Raw genomic sequence first — 23,228 nt, 5'->3', positions numbered from 1 at the left:
AACGAGTTGCCAAAAAGGACGCGGGAGAAGTACCATATGTAACGGGATTTAAAACAAAATGTTTCAATTCGCTTATAGAATCCGATCTCCAAACTATTCACTGGAAATGTCTATCGTCATCGCTTACTAATATCTGCCTATACATTTTTGCTATGTCGGCTGTAAATGCTACGTTGTACTTTCTAAACACGAGTAAAATTGTAAATAAGTCCCGCTGTATACATGACCCTACTGTTAAAATATCCTTTAAAGATAATTCTGATTCCCACTTAGCCGACGCGACGCGTCAAACACTACTCTTAATTTAGCCGTGTGTGACGTTTCTTTTCTGACCGCGTGATGAGACAAATAGTTTCTATATTATTTTTCAATAAATGATAATTTTCTTTAACAGGCAAACGAACTATAAAACGACCATCCTCTTTTCTAGTCACATTTTCAACAAAATTATTTTCCACCTCTTGTTCCTCCTTAGAATATTTAATAATTTTACCCGGCGTTTCCTCTACAGTCCAAAAATTTTCTAACTGAGCGCGTCTGAACTAAATGTTGAATAAAAATTCTGCACGCGTAATTTTCGTAATATTAGTACTCATTGCGCTAATACCAGACACCGGTGCGTCTATACTTTTAGATCCTAATCCTAATCGTTTATATAGGTTTGATGTCATGAAACAAGACTGACTACCGTTATCGAGTAAAGCGCGACATAAAATCGGCCGATTTAAATTATCAAAAATATAAATTTGCGCCGTAGCCAATGAAACGAATACGTCATTTTTAAAAGTCGCCTTAACCATACCGCTTATTGTATTATTATTTCGTATATTTTGATTTTGATTATTCTGTGGTCTATTATTAGAATTTCGAGAAGGAGGAGTTAAGGCTCCCTAAATATAAAATAAAACTTGGCAACAGTGAGTGTGACATGTTGTTGTAGCATGTAGACGCTTATTGTATTTTCCACAAATAAAGTGAAAATAAATGTATACAGTCCACAAAATAGTGATTTAATTAAAGCCAAAACATTGGTCCAATCGAGCCGGATAGTGAATCGGTTAAACTTTGTCCATTTTGAAGAATTACATAAGAAAAATCAAGGTAAATCTAACCAGTCAATAAAGCCAGGTTAGGAAGAGAGAAGCCGTAGAAAAAGAACGAGAGAAATAGGCTAAAGAGCTGAAGCAAAACACACATCGGTGCGACGCCAAGCAAGAAGCAGCGTCATCGACTGGCGTTTTTTGTGTTCCACCAACGGTCTCTCAGCGCTGCGTCACAATAAAAAGTTCTGAGTAAGTTCGTTCCTTATTTTTGTTAATATATCGTAAAACTTGTGTCAACATGTCTGAAATTGCGTTACTAAAATCTTCTCTGACTCCACTTAGACAAATCTTGCCAGGCGCGTCCAAGTCGCGGGGGTGGGCCCGATTTCACGAAATCGGTGGCTAAGTCCTGTCGGGGACCCAATGTTGCGGGGTATAACGCTTCCCCCTGGCCAGGGTTACGGTCGAAGACCACAACGGCGAAGAAGGCGGAGAGGATGGACCTCAGTACGGCGGATTTGGCGGAAGTGGCTACCCAGCTTTAGGGATAATGTATAAGCAGCAGGGAAAATTGGTCTCTTGAGTCTTGACGGACACCCAGTTTAAGGGAAGAACACCCTGACATAAAATTACCTGGTCCTCCTAGTAGGGGGTTAAGGCGTTGGGTCTGCAGCCCATCACTTATAAAAATTCAAAAAACGCAAAATTTCTCAACAAAGCCTCGGACCCGGACTGTCAGAAACGTAGACGAAAATTGGCAATGAAACGGACTTTACGAATAGGAACATGGAATATTCAAGGGATAGCAACAAAGAGAGAAGTATTTAAATAAATGAAACGGTACGATATGGACATAATGGCTCTAACAGAGACTAAGAAAAAAGGGAAAGGTACAGAAGAGAAGGATGGATATGTGCATATATACAGTGGTGTACCAAAAGAGGAGCGAGCCCGCGGTGGAGTATCACTAGCAATTAGGAAGAAATATAAGAAATTTATAAAATCTTGGGACCAAATCAACCTCAGACTTTTGCAGGTGGATGTTGATGTGAGAAATCATTCTTTGGTAGTTATAGCAGCCTATGCCCCAACTGACGACGCCCCAGCCGCCGAGAAGGACACGTTCTTTTTTGATTTGACGACAGCCTTGGAAAAGATTGGAAGTCGAAAGGAGGTGATTCTAATTGGTGACTTAAATGGCAGAACAGGTTTTAAATTAAATGACCCAGTGGTAGGACGCTACGGAGAACACATTGTAAATAATAATGGTGACAGACTTATTCACTTATGCGAACAACAGGCACTCAGGATTGCTAATGGATGGTTTCCACATAAAGATATCCACAAATATACATGGACGCAACCCACACGAAATCTAAAATCGTTAATTGATTATATAATTGTTAGACAGAATACTCAAATGAAAATTTCGGATGTCAGAGTCATGCGTGGCCCAGAATGTGGTACTGATCATTTCTTGGTAGTAGCAAAATCTTATTTTCCCTACAAACAAAAAATGCAATCAAATGGATTGCCTGAGAAAAATGAAACTCCATTAAGTAACGTCAAGTATAATATCGAAAGTTTGAGGAATGACTCAACTAAATTCTTGTACCAGATGAGACTAGCCACGAAATTAAACAGAATAGGACAAGGATCTCCAAATGATATGTACGAAGGTCTGAAAACGTGCATACATGAAAACACAAACAAACGCCATAAATGAGGCTCTTGGAGAGAAAATAGTCTCCACGAGATACAGAAAAGATACACCTTGGTGGAGTGAAGAACTAGGAAAGATTGTAGATGAAAAGAAGGCTGCTTATGGGAAATGGTTAAGTACACAGAGCACTCAAGACAGACTAATTTATAATGACAAGAAGGGAAGTGTACAGAAGGTGTGGTGTCTTGGACCACGTGATTCCAACTTTACTGAGGCTGAGTAAAACACAGTTTGAAATTTGATACTTTTATTTCAACGCTCAGAGAAAGAATGAATTTACAATGTCGTACCATCAGTACCTTATGCCTGCGCATACATCTACCGGAAACGGATGGTGTACTATATATTATTTTACACATGGTAAAGGCGGAATATTTAAATATTATTTTTATAACAATACTACAATAATACCCTCCTCTTAATTTTTTTTTACAAAAAAAATATATCTACTCTCTTTTAATCAATTTGTATTTAAACTTAAGCAATAACTGTTTAAACTTAGTGGCGTTTGAATCAAGTATTATACAACTAATAACTTAATATCTATATAACCTAATCCAATAAACAATAATAACTCCTTTGGCATTAAAAAAATTAACTACATTTAAACCAAATTTTAACATTTCCTAAAATTACAAATGCTCTAACTATTCTGCTCAGATCCAAATCTAATAACAGGTTTTATAATCCTTCTTGGTCTTTTATTTTCGGGAAAAACAATTTCATTTTTCTTTAAATTATTACTGTCATTATTAATTGATGAACACTCTGGTTGTTCCTCACTTAACTTGTTTTCTAATTCTACCCTATTATTATTAACACCATTATCTATATTTACACTTTGTACATTAAATTTTGGACTAATTTCTAAATTAGGCTGATTGGTACAAACACTAGAATTTATGTAAGTTGGAATTTTAGATTCATTAAAATGTAGAGTATATTTTTTTAATTGATTAGTGTGCCTCTTCCAAAGTTTTTCCAATTCTGGTATTTTTACCAAATAAGTCCTAATTCCCAATTTTTTTTGTTATAACTCCTTTAATAAAAGTTGGTTTGTCGACATATTTATAATTCTTGACTAACACAGTTTCATTTACATCAAAATTTACTTCTTTATTTGGCTTACTATTTTTTATTTGATTACTTTGAGCATGTTCCTCCCTTTTACTTAATACATTTCTATCTATGTTCTCTTTAAAAACCAATGTATTATCAGTGGGTAAAAGAGTAGATAAGCTCGTCCTTAAAGCAAAATATAAACACTAAATCACCACAATACACCAAAACACTTTTACTTTTACAACTTTTACTTTTATAAACTATTAGTTTATAATCATCTGCTGATGATGCTAACATGGTTAGCGAAACGCGCGTCCGGTGTAAAAGTAAAAGTGTTTTGGTGTATTGTGGTGATTTAGTGTTTATATTTTGCTGTGTAACACCAAAGGTTCCAACCCTCAACTGTAATCTCGTCCTTAAATTTCTACCTAACATTAAAGTCGCAGGACTCACCCCAGTTGTACAATGTGGAGTGACCCTATAATCTAAGAGGAACCTGCATAACACTACATTAGTATTTTCCGAGTTTGAGACTAAAGCCTTTTTAAGAGCTGACTTTACAGTTTTAACAGCATTCTCTGCTGCTCCATTAGATGCTGGGGAGTAAGGGGGACTCGTTACATGTTTGATGTTATTTTTTGCCAAAAAGTTTTCGAATTCATCTGATACTAGCTGTCTGCCATTGTCTGAAACTAAAGTAATTGGCAAACCAAAAGTAGCAAAAACTCTTCTAAGAGCTTGTATAGTTAATGTAGAAGTAATACTAGACATTTCGAAAACTTCCAGCCATTTTGAATAAGCGTCAAGTATTACAAGATAATTTTTTCTTCTAAAATCAAAAAAATCTATATGAATGCGCTCCCAAGGTGCTTTTGGCCAAGGCCATGGAGATATTTGCGACTTTGGAGCATTATTTGAATGCAAAACACATGCGTCACATTTTTTTGTTAAATTTTCAATTTCAACATCTAAATTTGGAAACCAAACATACCCTCTAGCTAAACTTTTCATCTTAACAGCTCCCATATGTGATTTATGTAACTCTTGTAATACTTGCTGCCGCATAGAACTTGGAATAACAATTCTATGATTCCATATTATACAATTCTGAATTACATCAAATTCAAATCTTTTAGCAAAATATGCCTTTAACGAAATATCATTCACTTTTTTAGGCCATCCTTTTTTAATAAAATAAATGACTTTTTTAAGAATTTTGTCAGAGGCTGTTTCCTTTTGTAAAATTTCAAAATTTAAATAAAAATCTGTATTTTTTGATAAAAAATAACAGTAGTCTATATCAATATTGTCATCATTAAATAAATCACTATCTTTACTTGATGGCATACGGGATAACCAGTCTGCATTATTTTTGTTGCTTTTTACGTATGCAATTTCATAATTGTACCCTGATAATATTACTGCCCACCGCCTTAGCCTATTTGCCGTAAATTGCGGTATGCTCTTGTGCTCACCAAAAATTGTTAATAAAGGCTTGTGATCTGTTACAAGTTTAAATTTCTTCAAATATAAATACTGATTAAACTTTAAGACGCCAAAAATTATTGCTAGTCCTTCCTTTTCAATCTGTGAGTACCGTTTCTCGGTCTCCGATAACGACCTCGAAGAAAAAGCTACGGGTTTTTCGTCACCGGAAGGCAAAATATGACTTAATACAGCCCCTATGCCCACGGGTGAGGCATCAACCGATAGCCTTAGCTCCAATTCAGGATTGAAGTGAACTAAAACTTCAGCAGATTTCAGAAGCTCTTTTATTTTTTTAAAAGTTTGCTCTTCTCTCAAAGACCATTCCCATTTAACATTTTGTTTGAGAAGATTGTAAAGGGGATGTAGCAATGTGGACATATTTTTTATAAATCGACCATAATAGTTTATAGTACCTAGAAACGACTGTAACTCCTTAACATTTTTTGGTGGCATAGCATTATCGATAGCTGATATTTTTTCTTTTGAAGGGTGTAAACCCTCTTCGTCTATAATAAACCCTAAATATTCAATGCTTTTTTGAAAAAAATTACACTTTTCAAAATTAACTTTTAACCCTGCATTTTGCAAAACTTTAACAACATTTCTTAAATTTTCTAAATGACTTTTTTTATCAACCCCAGTGACCAAAATATCATCTTGAAAAATAACCACCCCTGACAATGCACTTAATAGAGAATCCATTATTTTTTGGAATTTAGCTGATGCACATGATATGCCAAACGTTAAACGATTAAATCTAAAGAGGCCTAAATGTGTAGATATTGTTAATAACTCCTTACTCTCATCATCAATGGCTATCTGCTGAAAGGCTTGTGACAAATCAAGTTTCGAGAACTCCTTTCCTCCCTGAAGCTTGCTAAAAAGATCCTCAATTCTCGGTAGTGGGTGCTGGTCCACTTCTATTATAGGGTTGACTGTTACTTTGAAGTCTCCACATATTCTTATGTCTCCATTTTTCTTAAAAACTGGCACAATTGGGGTTGCCCATGCGCTGTACTCCACTGGAGACAATATACCTAAAAATACCAATCGTTCAATTTCTTTTTCTACTTTATTTTTAATAGCAAATGGGACTGGGCGAGCCTTTAAGAATTTTGGTTTAATTTCAGTATTTTTTAAATAAATTTTCTCTTTGGCCTTGTTAAAACAGCCCAATCCAGGAGAAAAAACATCAGGAAATTCATCATGCAAATGCTGAGTAGCATTATTTATGTTAAAGACATTCAAACTAAAATTGTATAAATTTAAAAAATCACGCCCTAATATCGGAGGTCCTCCATTTTTCATAATGTAAAAAGTTAAATTTTCTTTTTTTCCTTTGTAACTTATTTCTAAATAAAGTTCACCCAATGGCTTCACTTGTTGCCCATTATAAAAAATAAATGTTTTGTTTGATCCTTGAAGAGGATAAATTTTAAAATTATTTAAATAAAATTCCTCAGAAAAACATGAAATTCCGCTGCCCGTATCTATTTGACATTGAACGTTTTTATTTTCCAGTAAAATATTAATTTTAAATGGTTCTGATCTAAAAATATCTTGCTGTCTTAATGTAAACAAACAAATATCATCATTGTTTTGATTATTTACCGATGATTTTTCTTCAATAAAATTATGATATCTATTACTAAATTTTTGCCTGCATACTGCGGCTAAATGACCTTTCTTTTTACATTTGGAACAATTTAAAGATTTATAAAAACACTTATCTTTTTGGTGATTGCCTTTTCCGCAGACGTCACATTTTATGGCTGTCATCATGGCTGCCTCCCTGCTGTGACTTTGACGTTTCTGTTGGTGGGGGTTCCACTGCTGTCTTGTGGTTCCAAAGTTGCCTCCTACATCCCGGTTTCGCGCGCCTCTTGCACCTGCGTCGCCTTTCTTGTTGCGTAGGAAATTCACGGGCTCCTGTTTTACCATCGATTCTTGCACCTCTCTGGCCGCCATCTTTGCTGATGCAATTTTCACTATCCCTTCAAAAGATGTAGCGATATTTTCCTCCATTAGACGGTCCAAAATTGGTCCCTTTTCGAACCCAAATATGAATCGATCTCTTAGGCAAATCCCAGCTCGGCTCCGAACTCGCATCCTACAGCCAGACTTCGCTGCCTGCCCACTGAGTTGCCGTCTCTCCATATTCCTTCTTTGCTGCATAAAATTTGTATCTTAAAGCGAATGCGGACTGCTGCGGTTTAAAATATTCGTCGAACACCTTGATCAACTGGCCAAATGTCCTTTGTTCCGGTTTCTCAGGACTTACCAAGTCTTCATCTTTCTCTTCTTTTATTCCGTTTGCAGCGAAATAGTTTAACAAACGGGCTTTGAAGATAGACCAGTCACTACTTATCGGTGAAAATTCCCTGAGATGCCCGATTTCCGCCATTTTACTGTTCACTTCTTAACGCGCGGATCGATATTCGTTTTCAACACAGAATAGAATAATAGTTTTTAATCCTCGTCGCCAATTGTGGTGTCTTGGACCACGTGATTCCAACTTTACTGAGGCTGAGTAAAACACAGTTTGAAATTTGATACTTTTATTTCAACGCTCAGAGAAAGAATGAATTTACAATGTCGTACCATCAGTACCTTATGCCTGCGCATACATCTACCGGAAACGGATGGTGGACTATATATTATTTTACATATGGTAAAGGCGGAATATTTAAATATTATTTTTGTAACAATACTACAGAAGGAAATAATAAAAGCAAAGAATGAGTACTGGGAAGAAAGATGCCAAGAAGTCAACTTAGAAGCTGGAAACACAGAAGCAAATGAAGCATGGAAAATTATCAACGGAATGCGAAGGCAACATAAAGATACTGCAGGGATGAATATTATTCCGATCGAGGATTGGAAGACTTATTATCAAAATCTGTTGACGGAAAATAGAACCGAATTCATACAAGATCATGAAAGTCATCCTGTTAATCCAACCGAACCTGAGCATCCAACACTAATAAGCTCTGCAGATGTAAATAAAGCCCTCCAACAAATGAAAAATGGCAAAGCCCCAGGTTTGGGAAATGTTTCAGTAGAACTTTTAAAGGCTGCCCCCTCAGCAGTTTTGGAAATTCTGGCAGATATTTTTAGTAGATATTTAAATGGAGAAGACCCGCCCAAAGAATGGAAAAAAGCGATTATTACGTCCATATTTAAGAAGAGGGGAGACGACGACTGTGAAAATTATAGAGGAATTAGTGTCATTTGTACTGTTGCTCGACTCTATGGCAAAGTACTAAAACATAAGATAGAAGCACAAATAACGGAATCGGAAGAGCAAAATGGTTTTAGACCGGGACGCTCATGTACTGATGGCATTTTCACTCTTAAGCATCTAATCGAAAAAGGGCTAGAAAGGGGAAGGACGGTCCACTTGACATTTATTGATCTACAGAAGGCATACGATACAGTCCCACCGAGTAAGTTGTGGATGTCAATGCAAAATTTTGGTATCAGTAGTTGGTATGTCCAAGCAACATGAAAATTATACGAGGGTTGCAGTAGCACAGTTAAACTTGGAAACAATATTTCCCAAGAATTTCTTGTGAATAAGGGCTTAAGACAAGGGTGTTCATTAGCGCCAACTTTATTTAAAGTATATTTGGAGGAAGTACTGAAGTGTTGGAAGATGAAATGCCGTGGAATGGGAATCCCAGTAGGAAAAGACACTTTATATACCTTACTCTTTGCCGACGACGAGGTCTTGATAGCGGGAGACAGAGACGACTCCAGTTATATGTTTAGAAAACTGCATGAGGAATATTCGAAATGGGGCCTAACAATAAACACAAAGAAGATGGAGTACATGGTAGTGGGTGATGACGAACGTGAGGATTTGGATGTAGGAATCGGCACAATTAAAAATGTCTGTACATTTAAATACTTGGGCGTCACTTTTACAACAAATGGAAAAAGCACTCAAGATATTGCAAATAAAGTTGGTCAAGGAAAAAGAGTTATCGGTCAACTTAACTCGTTGTTGTGGAGTGACAAAATTTCCCAAAAAACAAATTCTACTTTATAAAGCCACTGTAGAGAGCATTACCACTTATGGCGCTGAAACGTGGGAGCTAAACAAAGTAGAGAAAAATAAGTTGCTGTCTCTTGAAATGGATTTTTGGCGAAGAAGTTGTCGCATTTCAAGACTGGAACACATCTCAAATCAAAGAATACGAGAAATTATAGGAGAAAAAGAAACTATTCTCGACGCCATTGACGGCAAAATACTAAGTTGGTACGGACACCTCCAACGAATGGATGATAACCGATGGCCGAAAAGAATTCATTCATGGACACCAAGCGAAAGGCGGAAACGTGGAAGACCACCTCGAAGATGGAAGCAGGGCGTAGTTGACGCTATGAATTCTAGGGGCCTCCAGGAAGAAGACTGGACAGACAGAAATCTGTGGAAGTTGAGAAGCGGGAGACGACGAATGTCGTAAAAATCCGCAATATATAAGTTCCTTAAAAAGCAAACTAACGCGTCTTCAAAATTATTTTAATTCTATTAATAAAAACGAATTAGACGATATTATAATTAATCAACTTGAGAGCCGCTTAGAAAAGATTCAACCTATTTGGGAACAATTTGACGAAATCCAATTTGAGATAGAGTAAATGTTGTGCACTAGCGAAAATCCTCAATCTCAGTCTGACGAAGATGAGAGAGACGCGTTTGAAAATAGTTATTTCAAATTGACTGGAGATATAAAGATTCTAATTAAAAATTACAACCAAATAATAGGACCCAATGATGGTTCTTCTGGTCAGTTTTCGACACAATTCGGTGGTATCTAATTTTTTCCAATCCTTAGTGAAATTGCCATCCATTAAACTCCCTACTTTTGATGGACAATATGGTAATTGGCTAGAGTGTAAAGAAAGTGCGATATTCGAACATCCTAGTTTAATTAAAGAAAGTTATACCGATCTTCGAAACTTATATGATTCTGTTACCAAGCATTTACGTGCGTTGAAGGCTTTAGGCGAAACAATGGATATATATTATGTGTAGTAAATTTGACAGAACTACACGACGAGACTGAGAAATTTATAAATACGAAAATGATTTACCGACAATGAAGGATTTAAGTAATTACTTACAATTGAAATGCGAGATGCTGGAAAACTTGGAAATGTCAAATAAAGATGCGAATAAAAATAATAAACAAAATAAAAAATACTTTAGAGATACTAGATCACTCAACAAATAAGCAGGACAATAAATTTAAGTGTTATTATTGTCAGCAATCCCATGGTATTTTCAATTGCAGTGATTTCTTAAAATTATCCGTAAATGAGCGTATCGCAGCGGTAAGGAGGATTAAACTATGTTTAAACTGTTTGCGCGATTCGCACCCTTCTTGGAAATGTAACAAATCAAAATGTTTTAAATGTAAAAGGTCGCACAATACTTTACTTCATTCAGATTTTTACCAGAAAATGGATCAAAATGCCGTAGTGACCGCTGGTGCAAATAGTTTGCCACCTACAGAGAGAGAGAACGATACGACGCCGAACACGGCTGACAGGCACATATCGTTAAATTCCTATGTGTCGGAGGCTGAAAGCGCTGTTGCCGTACTTAACCCATTTTCGAGTTGTAGATTTCTGCGGGATATTCTCAAGTTTTGCTTTCTACTGCAATGATACAGTTGACGAATGGGAAAAAGAGTATTATGGCACGGGCTTTGTTGGACAGTGGTTCGCAAAGTAATTTTATATCGGAGAACATTTGTAAAAAATTAAATTTACAAAGGACTGCAATAAATCATGCAGTAAAAGGTGTGGGACAGACATTAACAAATATTAATAATCAAGTTAATGTAACAATTAAGTCTTGCATAAGTAATTTTAAGACAGATGCAACGTGTTTAAGAACCTAATATGTCAGATTCGGAGAAATATTGCGAGCGTTACTTCAAAGAAATTGTTCAAAGAAATGCAAGTGGTAATGCAATTAGGCGATTCACGTGATATGGCGTTAAAGAGGTTTTATCACCTTGAAAGAAAATTTAAGAACAATCCTGAATTAAAATCAGATTATGTAAAATTTATGTCTGAATATGAATCTTTAGGCCACATGTGTAAGACTGATGATGGTGAACGACGGGTACTATCTTCCATATCACGCCGTGATAAAAAATTGTAGCATCACTACAAAATGTAGGGTAGTGTTTGACGCGTCGGCAAAGTCGTCGAGCGGGTTTTCCCTTAACAATGTTCAGTATGTCGGTCCGACACTTCAACAGGATGTGTTTTCAATATTAACTAGATTTAGAATTCATGAATTTGTTTTGACAGGTGGCATATCAAAAATGTATCGTCAGATACTTATTGATTCTAATGAAACTAAATTCCAAAAAATATTTTGGCGTTCGCAATCTGATGAAAAAATAAATGTTTATAAATTAAACACTGTAACGTACGGTACGGCTTCTGCGCCATATTTAGGTGGAAGGTGTTTGTTTCAGATTGCAGATGAAAATGAAAATTAGTTTCCAATCGTCAGTAAAATAATAAAAAGAGATTTTTACATGGACGATGTTTTAACTGGTTCTGATTCTATAGAAGAACTATTGCAAATTCAAAAAGATCTTATAAATTTATTATCTAGTTATGGTTTCGAACTTCGCAAATTTCTATGTAACAGTCAAGATTTATTGAACAAATTTGATATTAATAAAAATTTAGATGTCGGAATACTTAATATAGGAATTAATGAAGATTATAAAACTTTAGGAATTTACTGGGATTTTAATAATGATCAAATAAGATATAAATTTAATTTAGATGAACGTCTTTCTAAGGAACGGGTAACCAAACGTACAATTTTATCTTTAATATGTCAAATTTTTGACCCACTTGGTTTACTTGGGCCTTTAATAATAACTGCTAAGCTAATAATTCAAGAGCTTTGAAAATTAAAAATAGATTGGGATGCAGAAGTTCCGTCACATTTGTTAAATATTTGGAACACATTTTTTATCGGTCTTTCTGCTATCAGTAATTTAAAAATTCCAAGATATGCTGCATTTTCTCAATATATACACATCGAGATGCATGGTTTTTGTGACTCTTCAATCAAGGCTTATGGAGTATGTTTATACTTAAGGTGTTTAACATCATCAGGAGAATATTGTTCAAATTTGTTAGCAGCAAAATCGCGTGTTGCACCTTTAAAGCAAGTTAGCTTACCACGTCTCGAATTATGCGGTGCAGTATTACTAGCAAACTTAGCTAAAAAGACAATAGATTCGTTAGAAATTAATTTTGATCAAATTTATTACTGGACAGATTCGACAATAACATTATGTTGGATAAGAAACGAATCGACTAGATGGAAAACCTTTATTGCGAATAGAGTGAGCGAAATTAGATCAATCACCGACTATCAAAACTGGCACCACGTAAAATCTGAAGAAAACCCGGCTGATTTAATCTCTCGGGGTACGACTGTTGATAATCTAAGTAAATCAAAGTTATGGTGGTATGGTCCAGATTGGTTTTTTACTACTCAGTCAAAATGGAATTTAAGTGGGGCCTAATATTGACTTCATTGATCCATTGGAAGAAAGGGTTATTTCTTATACCCCGGTAAGATACAGTAATGAAATTAATGACATTTTAAAGAAGTTTTCTTCGTTTAGAAAAACATTAGGTGTTTTAGCTTATGTGATAAGGTTCATGTCAAATATAAGGCTTAAATCTGACAAAAGAATATATAATGCTTTACAGCCCGAAGAAATTGATAGAGCTTTGAGCTTGATTATTATAAACGTTCAAAAGGAGAGATTTTCACAAGAATATTTATATTTAAACCATAATAAAGACTTACCTAAATCTAGTAAACTATTGTCATTAAATCCATTTTTGAAAAACGATATTTTGCGTGTAGGGGGTAGAATAAAAAACTCAAACTTGTCTTTTGAAAATAAACATCCTATAATACTACCCAGTAGTCATGTATTAACAAATCAAATTTTGACATGAACACGAACGGTTACTTCATTGCGGTGTCCAAAATTTACTATGCTCAATTAGGTAAAGGTACTGGCCTATATCTGGACGAAATGCTTGCAAGAAGGTTGTTCGAACCTGCATAAAATGTTTGTGTTGCACCAAAAGAGTATAACCAAACTCTTTAATATATATAACTTAATAACTATATAACTATCACTTCTCTCATAATGGGTGATCTTCCTGAAGTCCGTGTAAATCCTCATACAGTATTTTCGAATGTAGGGACAGATTTCCATTTTTCTTAAAGGATAGGCAATCTCGCGGAGCTAAAATTATAAAATCGTATATGTGCTTATTTGTGTGTATGAGTACAAAGGCTATACATATAGAATTAGTGTCGGGATTGACCACACAAGTATTTTTGGCTGCTTTAAACAGATTTGTGAGTAGACGTCGAATATTTACTCTGACAATGGCTCAAATTATAGGGGTGCAAATAGCGAAGTTTTAAAAATTTATGATTTTCTGAAAAATAACTCCGATTATATTTCCAGTCAATTAGCGTATGATTATATAAAATGGGTTTTCATACCAGCGTCTTCTCCCAGCTTCGGCGGCATATGGGAGGCCGGAATAAAAAGCGCAAAAAGTCACATAAAGCGTGTAATAGGTGAAACTAGATTAACGTTCGAGGAATTTGCAACGGTGTTGACACAAATTGAATCTATTTTAAATTCGCGGCCGCTTTGTCCACTTACTCAGGACCCAGACGACCTCGCAGCGTTGACACCAGGGCATTTTCTAATTAGGAGGCCCTTGACTACCCTTCCTGAAATCAATCTCACTGATGTTCCAATAAACCGCTTAACCAAGTGGCAGCACCTGCAGATGATGAGTCAGCATTATTGGAATAGATGGCAACGAGAATACTTGACAGAGCTACAGAACCGTGTAAAGTGGAAGCAGAATTCAAGACATTTACTAAAGGTTGGAATATTAGTTCTTGTTAAAAATGACAATGCACCTTCAGTGAACTGGCAGCTTGGTCGTGTAACAGAACTGCATCCAGGAAAGGACGGTGTTACCCGTGTAGTGAGTTTGAAGGTGAATGATGGTGTCCTAACTAGGGCAGTAAATCGCGTGTGCGCTTTACCAATTATTAACAATAAAATTTCTATAACCACTTAGAACAGGTGACACTAATTTTGTAATTTAGAGTTTATTTCAAAATGTGTATTTTTCTTTTAGTTAGTTTTGGTTAATTTTCTATGAAATATTAACCAAACCAAATATTGGTTAATATTTCTATATACGAAATATTTTTATTGTCGTAACGAAGATAATTAGCATTATTTTCTATATTATAGGTACATATTTCTAATGTTATATATATATACTTATTATACTTCAAGGTTTACTAATGTTATATTTTTTTGGTTTTTAGTTAAAATTTAGTTTAAAATTTTATACATTTCATATAAATTTATTATATTTCGAATATGTATAGTTATAAATTATATAACGAATTAATTTAAATTTTTTTATAACGAATGTATTATTAAGTATTTGTTCATTTATGTATTCTTTAACAAAAGGAATCTTATTTTTTTAATGTTTAGTTTTAGTATTTTTGAAGTACTAGGTACTTTCAAGGCGGGCGGCATGTTAAGGCTCCCTAAATATAAAATAAAATTTGGCAACAGTGTGAGTGTGACATGTTGTAGCATGTAGACGCTTATTGTATTTTCCACAAATAAAGGGAAAATAAATGTATACAGTCCACAAAATAGTGATTTAATTAAAGCCAAAACAGGAGGTGTGTTAGTTCTCTAATTATTTAAATGTAGCAACGTATTATGTCTCTTTCCGCAAACTTGACAGCCAAACCAAATAAACATTCAGAGGGTTTATGACCTTTTCGAAGACAATTCACACAAGCTTCACAACGTCTAACCTCTTGTATGCGCCTGTCAACGGAAAGAGCCAAAAAATTTTTACATTGAAATAATTTATGATTACTTTTACAATATAAACAACTTTCATTATGCATAACTAGATGAAATTGCAGATTTTTCCTAGGAATGTCTTTATTTGTGTCTCTATAATCGAGTGATTCCAACAACTTACATTTGTCTCTAATAAAATCGATAAAAAAACTGTAATGTAGGTGAAATTTCATCATTAGACCTTATTTCCCATTCACGTTTGCTATTAACATCTAATTTAGACACAAGTAAATAAATCAGCAGAGCATTCCAATGCCTCACTGGCTCTCCTAAATTCTCTAGAGCACGATAATTCTTTTGAAAATTGTCTAAGACCGTAATGATGTAAAATTGTCTCTATGCACCGTATCTAATTCAAATATATTTTTTAAATGCGTTTTTATAATTATTTTTTTGTTCTCATACCGCTTTATTTAAGTCCCATGCAATTAAATAATTAGCTTCTGTGATTTCTAAAGACTGAATTATTTGTGCCGCTTCTCCTTTGAAGGCTGCTTGTAAATAATACAATTTTTGTGTACCGTTTAAAGCTGTGTTTTGATCGATAATGCTTGAAAATAAGTCTCGAAAGGACGACCAGTTATCATAAGACCCCTATAGGGGATAGTGGGGCAAGTGCGGCACAGGGGGCAAGTCCGTTTTTCGAAATAATTCATACATTTGGTATCATAGCCGACAACAATCAGTGAAGTTTATGTACCTATCAACAAGTGCATAGTGTTATTGAAAATCTAGCTGAACATTGCTAAAATTAAGGTAAATATAAATATTTTTCGTATTCCACGTCTGTGGTGTAATATTTAAGGCGAATTACCTAGAGTTTTTTCATAAATTAAGGGCAATATTTGGACATTTCTTTATGCTCATAACATAACCTACTATCTCTGTAATAACGCCTGATATGTACAACGTTGCCAAATGTACCTGTTTCTTTTTAAAGAAATATTCGAATTGTTAATGTCACCTTGGGGCAAGTGAGTCTTTTTCATGACTCACTTGCCCCACAATAGTTTAAGTTATAAATAAATAATTCATCCTTTTTCGCAGGTTGAAGATGGTTCGGAACTACGTGCGTAAGACACAGAGAGGGTCATATTCAGAGGATATTCTCTGCACCGTGCCTTAGAAGCTGTTCATAATGAGGAAATGTCATTAAAAAGAGCAAGTGTTGTCTTCAATATTCCGAGAACAACCATACAGTCACGATTAAATCGTCAAGGGCTCAATAAAGTTAGGAACTTAGGCAGATTTAAACCCGTGTTCACTCCACAAATGGAAATAGAATTGCGTGAACATATAATACAGTTAGAAAAACTTTTTTATGGATTATCAACGACAGATCTTCGACGAATGGCTTTTCAATTTGCTGAAGCAAATCAAATAAATCATCCATTCAATAAAGATCGGAAACTCGCCGGAAAGGACTGGCTGATATCATTTTTAAAACGTCAAGGAAATCTATCAATTCGAAGACCTGAGGCAACGAGTATCGCAAGAGTGACAGGGTTTTCAAAGAACAAAGTCAATGAGTTTTTTAGACATTTAAAAGATGTTTTGGACAAAAATATTTTTCCTCCGCATCGTATATACAACTGTGATGAGACAGGGATTACCTGCGTTCAAAAACCAGGAAAAATATTAGCTAAAAAAGGAAGAAACCAAGTGGGAAGATTAACTTCATTGGAAAGAGGAAAAAATACAACTTTATTAGCTAGCGTCAGTGCTACGGGCACATTTATTCCACCATTCATGGTCTTCCCTCGTGTACGAATGAATCCAAGTTTGTTGGGTGCTGCATTTCCTGGAACAGTGGGATTCTCTGCTCCATCAGGATGGATGGATGCTGGCTTATTTGTTAAATTTTTACAACATTTTATAGACTGTACAAAAACAACCAAAGAGTCTCCAAGTCTACTGATACTAGACGGTCATTCAAGCCATAAGTCCATTGAGGCAATAAATCTGGCTAGGAATTCTGGAATCACTATGTTGACCTTACCACCTCACACTTCGAATAAGTTACAAACTCTTGATGTTAGCGTATTTGCACCGTTCAAAACCTACCTTGCAAAAGAAATGGATCATTGGCTCACAAATCACCCTGGGTGTAGAAGTACAGAATATGACATGGCTCCTATGATTAAAAATGCCCTTTGTAAGGCATTTACACCAATAAATATTATCAAGGGTTTTGAGAAAACGGGAATTTATCCTTATAATCCGGATGTGTTCCAAGAGAGCGACTTTGAAGCGGCTGAAAATATTCTTCAAAAAAAATCCAATGAAGAAAGCGAGGCGGCCGATAATATTCTTCAAGAAGAATCCATTAACTCAAAAAGAGCGTCTGTTGAGATCACTCTTCGAAAGAACTCCAATCCGGAAAGTGTCAATTTCTCAATCATGTCCAAAAACTTAGCTAAGTCTGATGCACCTAACCCAGAATCGCCTGCTGATGACATCCGGACAGATACTAAAGTTTTACCGGTTAATTTAGAGTTAGAACAACCGTCATGCAGTCATATTCTTATTTCATCTATAAGTCCAATCCCAAAACCATCTCAAGGGAACAAAAACACCAAAACGAAATCCAGGAAAACAGAAGGATCCACAATAATAACAAATTCACCTTTCAAAGATCAGCTTGAGGAGAAATTAAAAACAGTAAAAACTAAATCAGTCAAGAAAAACTTTGGGAAGGCAAGGCCAAGTTTGTGTAATATAAAAATAAAAAATAGAGGAACTTTGGAGGAAAAGGAAAAAGGTTCATTAGCAAAAACAATGTCGGAGGAAGAGAAAAACACAATATGCGTTTACTGCCATGAGATATATGGAGATACTTGCCACGAAGAATGGATCATGTGCACAAAATGTGGTGCCTGGATGCACGAGGAGTGTTCGGATAACGAAACGGGTGCTGATAACCATATATGTGACAATTGCCGTTGATACTCTTAGTATTAGTGTAAGGACTCTCTTGCCCCATGTGGGTGACTCACTTACCCCATACCTTGGGGCAAGTGAGTCATTTGACATTTTTTTTGTAAATCTGAAATTCAACCAAATATATAATATTTTGTTTATTTTTTTAAGGTAGATTATTACTTATACAGTTAAAGTTAGTATTTATGTAATAAACGTTTTTCTATTTCTTAAAATAAAAAAAATAGTACATCATTGAACGTTAAGGTGTCGCACTTGCCCCACTCTCTCCTATATAAGGCAGCGGGTCTGGATGGGATATTCCCTGAATTCATCAAGCTACATTCGTAATGAATTCGCTGGCCGAGTGGCACTTTGGCACGCAAGCTAGGAAACTGGTTTCAATATGTTTTCGTTCGTAATGGAATTCGACGCCAGCGTTGAAGTTGGAGTGGAAAATATTTCTTGCAAGCTGCAAACTTTCACTTCGACTCGCGCTTTCGTCCCGGCTATAGGACATGCGCATTGCTTTTGTTTGATGTTTTGACATTTCAAATTTAATATTACGGTGGTGTTCACAATTTGTCTTTATGCCCTTTGCAGCCCTTTGTACTTGTTCTTGTAAATTTGAGATGAGATACGCTTCTCTTGCGTTTTTTCTTATGGTTTTTTCTAATTAAAGACCAAAGTTAAAGACATTTGGAAAAAATGGCTGAAGAAAACAGTCTATCAATTTTATTTGCCACAATGCTAGTTTTGCTACTAAAAAGAAGACGAATATTGATGCAGTTTGACAAAAAGAGGTGTCCAATAAGGCCAAAAAGATGGGGCATTCGTCCAATGTTAATGGCACGAAAAAAGTTTGGATATTATGAAAATCTTTTACAAGAAGCCCGTTTAAGTGATCCATATATTTTCTATAATTTTACAAGGATGTCAGCAACTAGCTTCGATAAACTGCTAGCAATAATAGGTCCAAATATTAAAAAGGGATCCAACAGAGAACCCATCTCTCCAGGTTGTAGGTATGATTAATAATTAGTACCAGCGCTGATTAGCTACTATAAACACCTGGTTCCAATGTTACATTGTATGGTTTCTTTGTTTCAGATTAGCCATTACATTACGATTTTTGGCTACTGGTGACAGTTATCCGAGTCTTTCATATGGTTTCCGAGTTGGAGTATCTACAATATGTGAGATAATTAAAGAAACATGTTGCATTATTTGGAATTTACTACAGCCTTTACAGTTGCCTGTTTTGACAAAAAAAGAGTGGAAAAGTATTTCTGAAAATTTCTTGTCTTTGTGGTCATTATCAAACTGTGTGGGAGCAATTGATGGCAAGCACATCATTATGCAGGCGCCATCCAACACCGGATCTTTGTTTTATAATTATAAGAAATCATTTAGTATCATTCTATTGGCAGTTTGTGATGCCAAGTATAATTTCATCTGTGTAGACATTGGTGCGTATGGGTCTCACAGTGACGGTGGGGTATTAAATAATTCTTCCTTTGGCAAAAAATTATTGGCTGATGACCTGGATATACCACAATCAGAAGAACTACCAAACTGCCCCACAAAAATTAAAATACCTCATTTTTTTGTGGGTGATGAGGCTTTTCCGTTAAAAGAAAACTTAATGCGTCCATATAGTAAACCTAGAGAAGGATCTTTAGCTCGTGATGAAAGAATTTTTAATTATCGTCTATCGAGGGCTAGAAAAATAATTGAGAATACTTTTGGTATTATGGTGGCACGGTTTCGAATCTTCCACCGGATTATCAATGGTAATACAGAAACTGTAGATGGAATTGTGAAGTCTGCTGTATGCCTTTACAATTTTATTAGAAATGAAATGAATGAATGCGAAAATTTCTTGAAATGAATGAAGATGGTGATTTGGATAGGGAAGTTGGGGCTAACATTATACCAGGGAGATGGAGGAATGAAATTCCTGAAGGAGGTACTGGTTTTGAAAAGGTTTCTATTAGACTTGGTGCTAGAAATGCCCCATTTTCAGCTTTGGCAATGAGAAATCATATAAAAAATTATGTGAATGGAGCAGGGGCATGCTTTGTACCATGGCAGTGGCAAACAATTGACAGAACAAATTAATATGAAGAAGAAATTTGTTAATATATTGATGAAAAGTGTAATATTTCCTAAATATTTAAGACAGTTTTGAAATGGACATATTCGGTCCTTCTACCTAAGAAAATTTTGTGTATTACATTACCTAACATGGATAAATGCAATTTTGAATACATATTTTTTATTTTAATAGGAAGTAGTGTATTATCCCAGTAACTATTTTTTTTTAATCAAGGGTATGATATTTTTAGTTTAGGCCTTGGTTTAGGTGTATTAGCTCTTAGTAAATTTTAGAACTGAACTGTCTCAAGATTTTAGACATTTTCATTTTATTTAAGTATTTTCTAAATAAATAAATGTCTTCAAATGTTTCTTTAATCATTGAATGGTAAAAGTCAACCTTAAGTAAAACATATTTTTAAGAAAAACTTTAATAAATATTATTGCACATTATGCATGCAACATAAAAGAAAACATTTTTCTAAACTTTATATAAACTAAACAGTAACAACTTTGTACTTCTTTGCTTACAAAAATATTAGAAACATCAAATCAGTCAACAGTCTGTAAAATTACTTATCTAATATTAATAAACAAAAAAGTTTCTAAAACTAAATACTTCAGAGTTATAATAATCAACAGCTTGTAAATTATCTACTATTAATAAAAAACAAAAACATTTCTAAAACCAATATTTGCAAAACTATGAAATTCTTGATTATTGCTAGTCGGTAGATCTTAATGTTCTTGTAAAGTTTATAATGGTCACCTGCAAGTCCTCCATCAAGATGCTAGCATTTGGCTCCCCAATATTCTTTAGTTCGGAAGCCATAAATTGACCAAATAGTTCATACCTGTCAGTATCTTTTTTATTACTATTTAAATTTGTAATCGCTGTAGAAACATCCAGCAGAGCACTGTCGACTTGTTTTATCTCTGTTTCATTGTAGATTTTCCTTTGCGTTTCTTTGGTGTAGGTGCATTCAAGCGTGTATTATCTATAGTGCTTGTTGATGCAACTGTATTAGGATCTTCCTCTTCAAATTGAAGTATGATGCTTTCTTCATCTGAATTAACAAGACTTGATGATTGACTGGCTTGTGATTCATCAACTTGAACAGGAATGTTTGATGTTGTATGCCTCTGGGATTCTTCACCGCATTTATATATGTATTTAAAAAAACTCATAAGGGGCCAAACTGGTCTTGCTGAAGCAGGAGCCCCACTTCTTCCTAGTTTTTCTATTATTTGCAATTCCCTTCTATACTTCTCTCTAAGGCTTTTAAATCGAGCTTTCGCTTCAGGAACTAAAAACAAATACGATTAAATCAAATATCATACCATAATTACAAAAAACAGTTCGCTCTACGTCTCGTCCGTATCACAACAACCAACAAACCTGTGCAAAATAGACTCTTGGCTACAGAGGCCCAACAATTTTCTTTTTGTAAAATAGATTTATATCCTTTGTCTGTTTTGTCGTACAGTGGTTTATAATTGGCAACACACTGCAGTAAGAATTCGTCATTTACACAACTATTACATTCCGTGTTTTCCATTTTTCAAAACAAAAACAAAATCCAAAAGCCGCTGATTCTAACCTAACTTCATTAATCCTGAAGCATAGCCCTGAAGTTATTATGAATGGCAAATTTCGTGCTGGAATGCGTGCCAAAGTGCCACTCGGCCAGCGAATTCATTACGAATGTAGCTTTATGCACTGCGGCCCTGCTACAGTCAAGTGGATTACTAAATTCTTCAATGATATATTAGAATCCGGGAACTTACCTAAAGCCTTCAAGAAGACTAAGATCGTGGCCATATTGAAACCGGGTAAAACAGGAAAGCTAGCCGCTGACTATAGGCCCATCGCGTTGCTGAGTGTGTGCTATAAAATACTCGAAAGGTTAACCCTTAATCGTATTTCAGAGCGAGTAAATGAGCATATCCCCATCGAACAAGCTGGCTTTAGAAAGAACAGAAGCTGTTGCGACCAAGTCCTCTCGCTCACTACGCATATCGAGAAGGCTTTCCAAGCCCGTCTCAAAACTATCACAGTTTTCGTCGACCTGACTTCGGCTTATGATACGGTCTGGAGAGATGGAATGGTATCAAAGTTCATAAAAATCTTCCCTTGCAAAAAGTTGGCCAATTTAATAAACAACATGCTCTCGAACAGAAATATCCAAATGCATTTGAAAGGAGAAGAAAGTAGCACTTACAACATCAACAATGGTCTCCCGCAAGGCTCTGTACTTGCCCCTGTTCTTTTTAATATCTATACCGCCGACCTCCCTGCTACAGTCTCCAAAAAAATTATATACGCAGATGACATTGCACTTTCCTGCAAAACAACTGATTTCATTAGAGACGAAAATATTCTGTCAGATGACTTGCAGAGGTTAAATGACTATTTTCGTAACTGGAGGCTTCGCCCAAACATGAGGTTCCACTGAGGTTTCGTGCTTTCATCTTCACAACTTACAAGCCAAGTATGTACCGCAAGTCAAATTTGGGGATCAACTGGTAAAATACAACTCTCACCCAAAATACTTAGGAGTCACATTGGATCGGTCTCTCACGTTCAAGCCACACCTCACCAAAACGGCTGCAAAAATAAATACTAGAAATAATATACTGCACAAGATCGCAGGTAGCAGCTGGGGAGCAAACGCCAGGGTACTTAAAACAACTGCAACAGCCCTCACATATTCGGTGGCAGAATACTGCTGCCCTGTCTGGATAAATAGCAATCATACTCATCTTATTGACACTCGTCTTAACAGCGCGATGAGAATTATAACGGGCACTATCAGAAGTACTCCGATCCAGTGGCTCCCTGTATTATCAAACATTACTCCCCCTCATCTAAGAAGACAGGCGGCCCTAGTCAGAGAGTGG

At 35.5% G+C, this 23,228-nt stretch overlaps 5 protein-coding genes across 5 annotated transcripts; 4 read left to right on the top strand and 1 right to left on the bottom strand.

Annotated features, from left to right (window-relative positions):
- Positions 1-1,899: 1,899 nt before the first annotated feature.
- On the top strand, positions 1,900-2,769 carry LOC115883764 (craniofacial development protein 2-like). Its single transcript, XM_030902173.1, has one exon. It carries the CDS (start codon positions 1,900-1,902, stop codon positions 2,767-2,769), a length of 870 nt encoding a protein of 289 aa, XP_030758033.1.
- Positions 2,770-10,785: 8,016 nt separating this feature from the next.
- On the top strand, positions 10,786-14,493 carry LOC115883763. The gene is made up of 3 exons (XM_030902172.1): positions 10,786-10,923; positions 11,421-11,569; positions 13,860-14,493. The coding sequence occupies exons 1-3, from the start codon at positions 10,786-10,788 to the stop codon at positions 14,491-14,493; spliced, it is 921 nt and encodes a 306-aa protein (XP_030758032.1).
- Positions 14,494-16,457: 1,964 nt separating this feature from the next.
- Positions 16,458-18,257, top strand: LOC115883762. Its single transcript, XM_030902171.1, has one exon. The coding sequence runs from the start codon at positions 16,458-16,460 to the stop codon at positions 18,255-18,257; it is 1,800 nt and encodes a 599-aa protein (XP_030758031.1).
- Positions 18,258-19,163: 906 nt separating this feature from the next.
- LOC115883761 (protein ALP1-like) lies at positions 19,164-20,121 on the top strand. Its single transcript, XM_030902170.1, has 2 exons — positions 19,164-19,255; positions 19,341-20,121. Exons 1-2 carry the CDS (start codon positions 19,164-19,166, stop codon positions 20,119-20,121), a joined length of 873 nt encoding a protein of 290 aa, XP_030758030.1.
- Positions 20,122-21,257: 1,136 nt separating this feature from the next.
- On the bottom strand, positions 21,258-21,886 carry LOC115883760. Its single transcript, XM_030902169.1, has 2 exons — positions 21,727-21,886; positions 21,258-21,634 (listed from the first exon to the last, which is right to left on the bottom strand). Exons 1-2 carry the CDS (start codon positions 21,884-21,886, stop codon positions 21,258-21,260), a joined length of 537 nt encoding a protein of 178 aa, XP_030758029.1.
- Between the last annotated feature and the right edge of the window lie 1,342 nt (positions 21,887-23,228).

This window comes from Sitophilus oryzae, unplaced genomic scaffold, assembly GCF_002938485.1.
Source record: "Sitophilus oryzae breed Bouriz unplaced genomic scaffold, Soryzae_2.0 scaffold_1977_pilon_pilon, whole genome shotgun sequence".
Lineage (NCBI taxonomy): Eukaryota > Metazoa > Arthropoda > Insecta > Coleoptera > Curculionidae > Sitophilus > Sitophilus oryzae.
The sequence above is the reverse complement of the archived record's forward strand: the minus strand, read 5'-3'. Positions and strand labels throughout refer to the sequence as shown.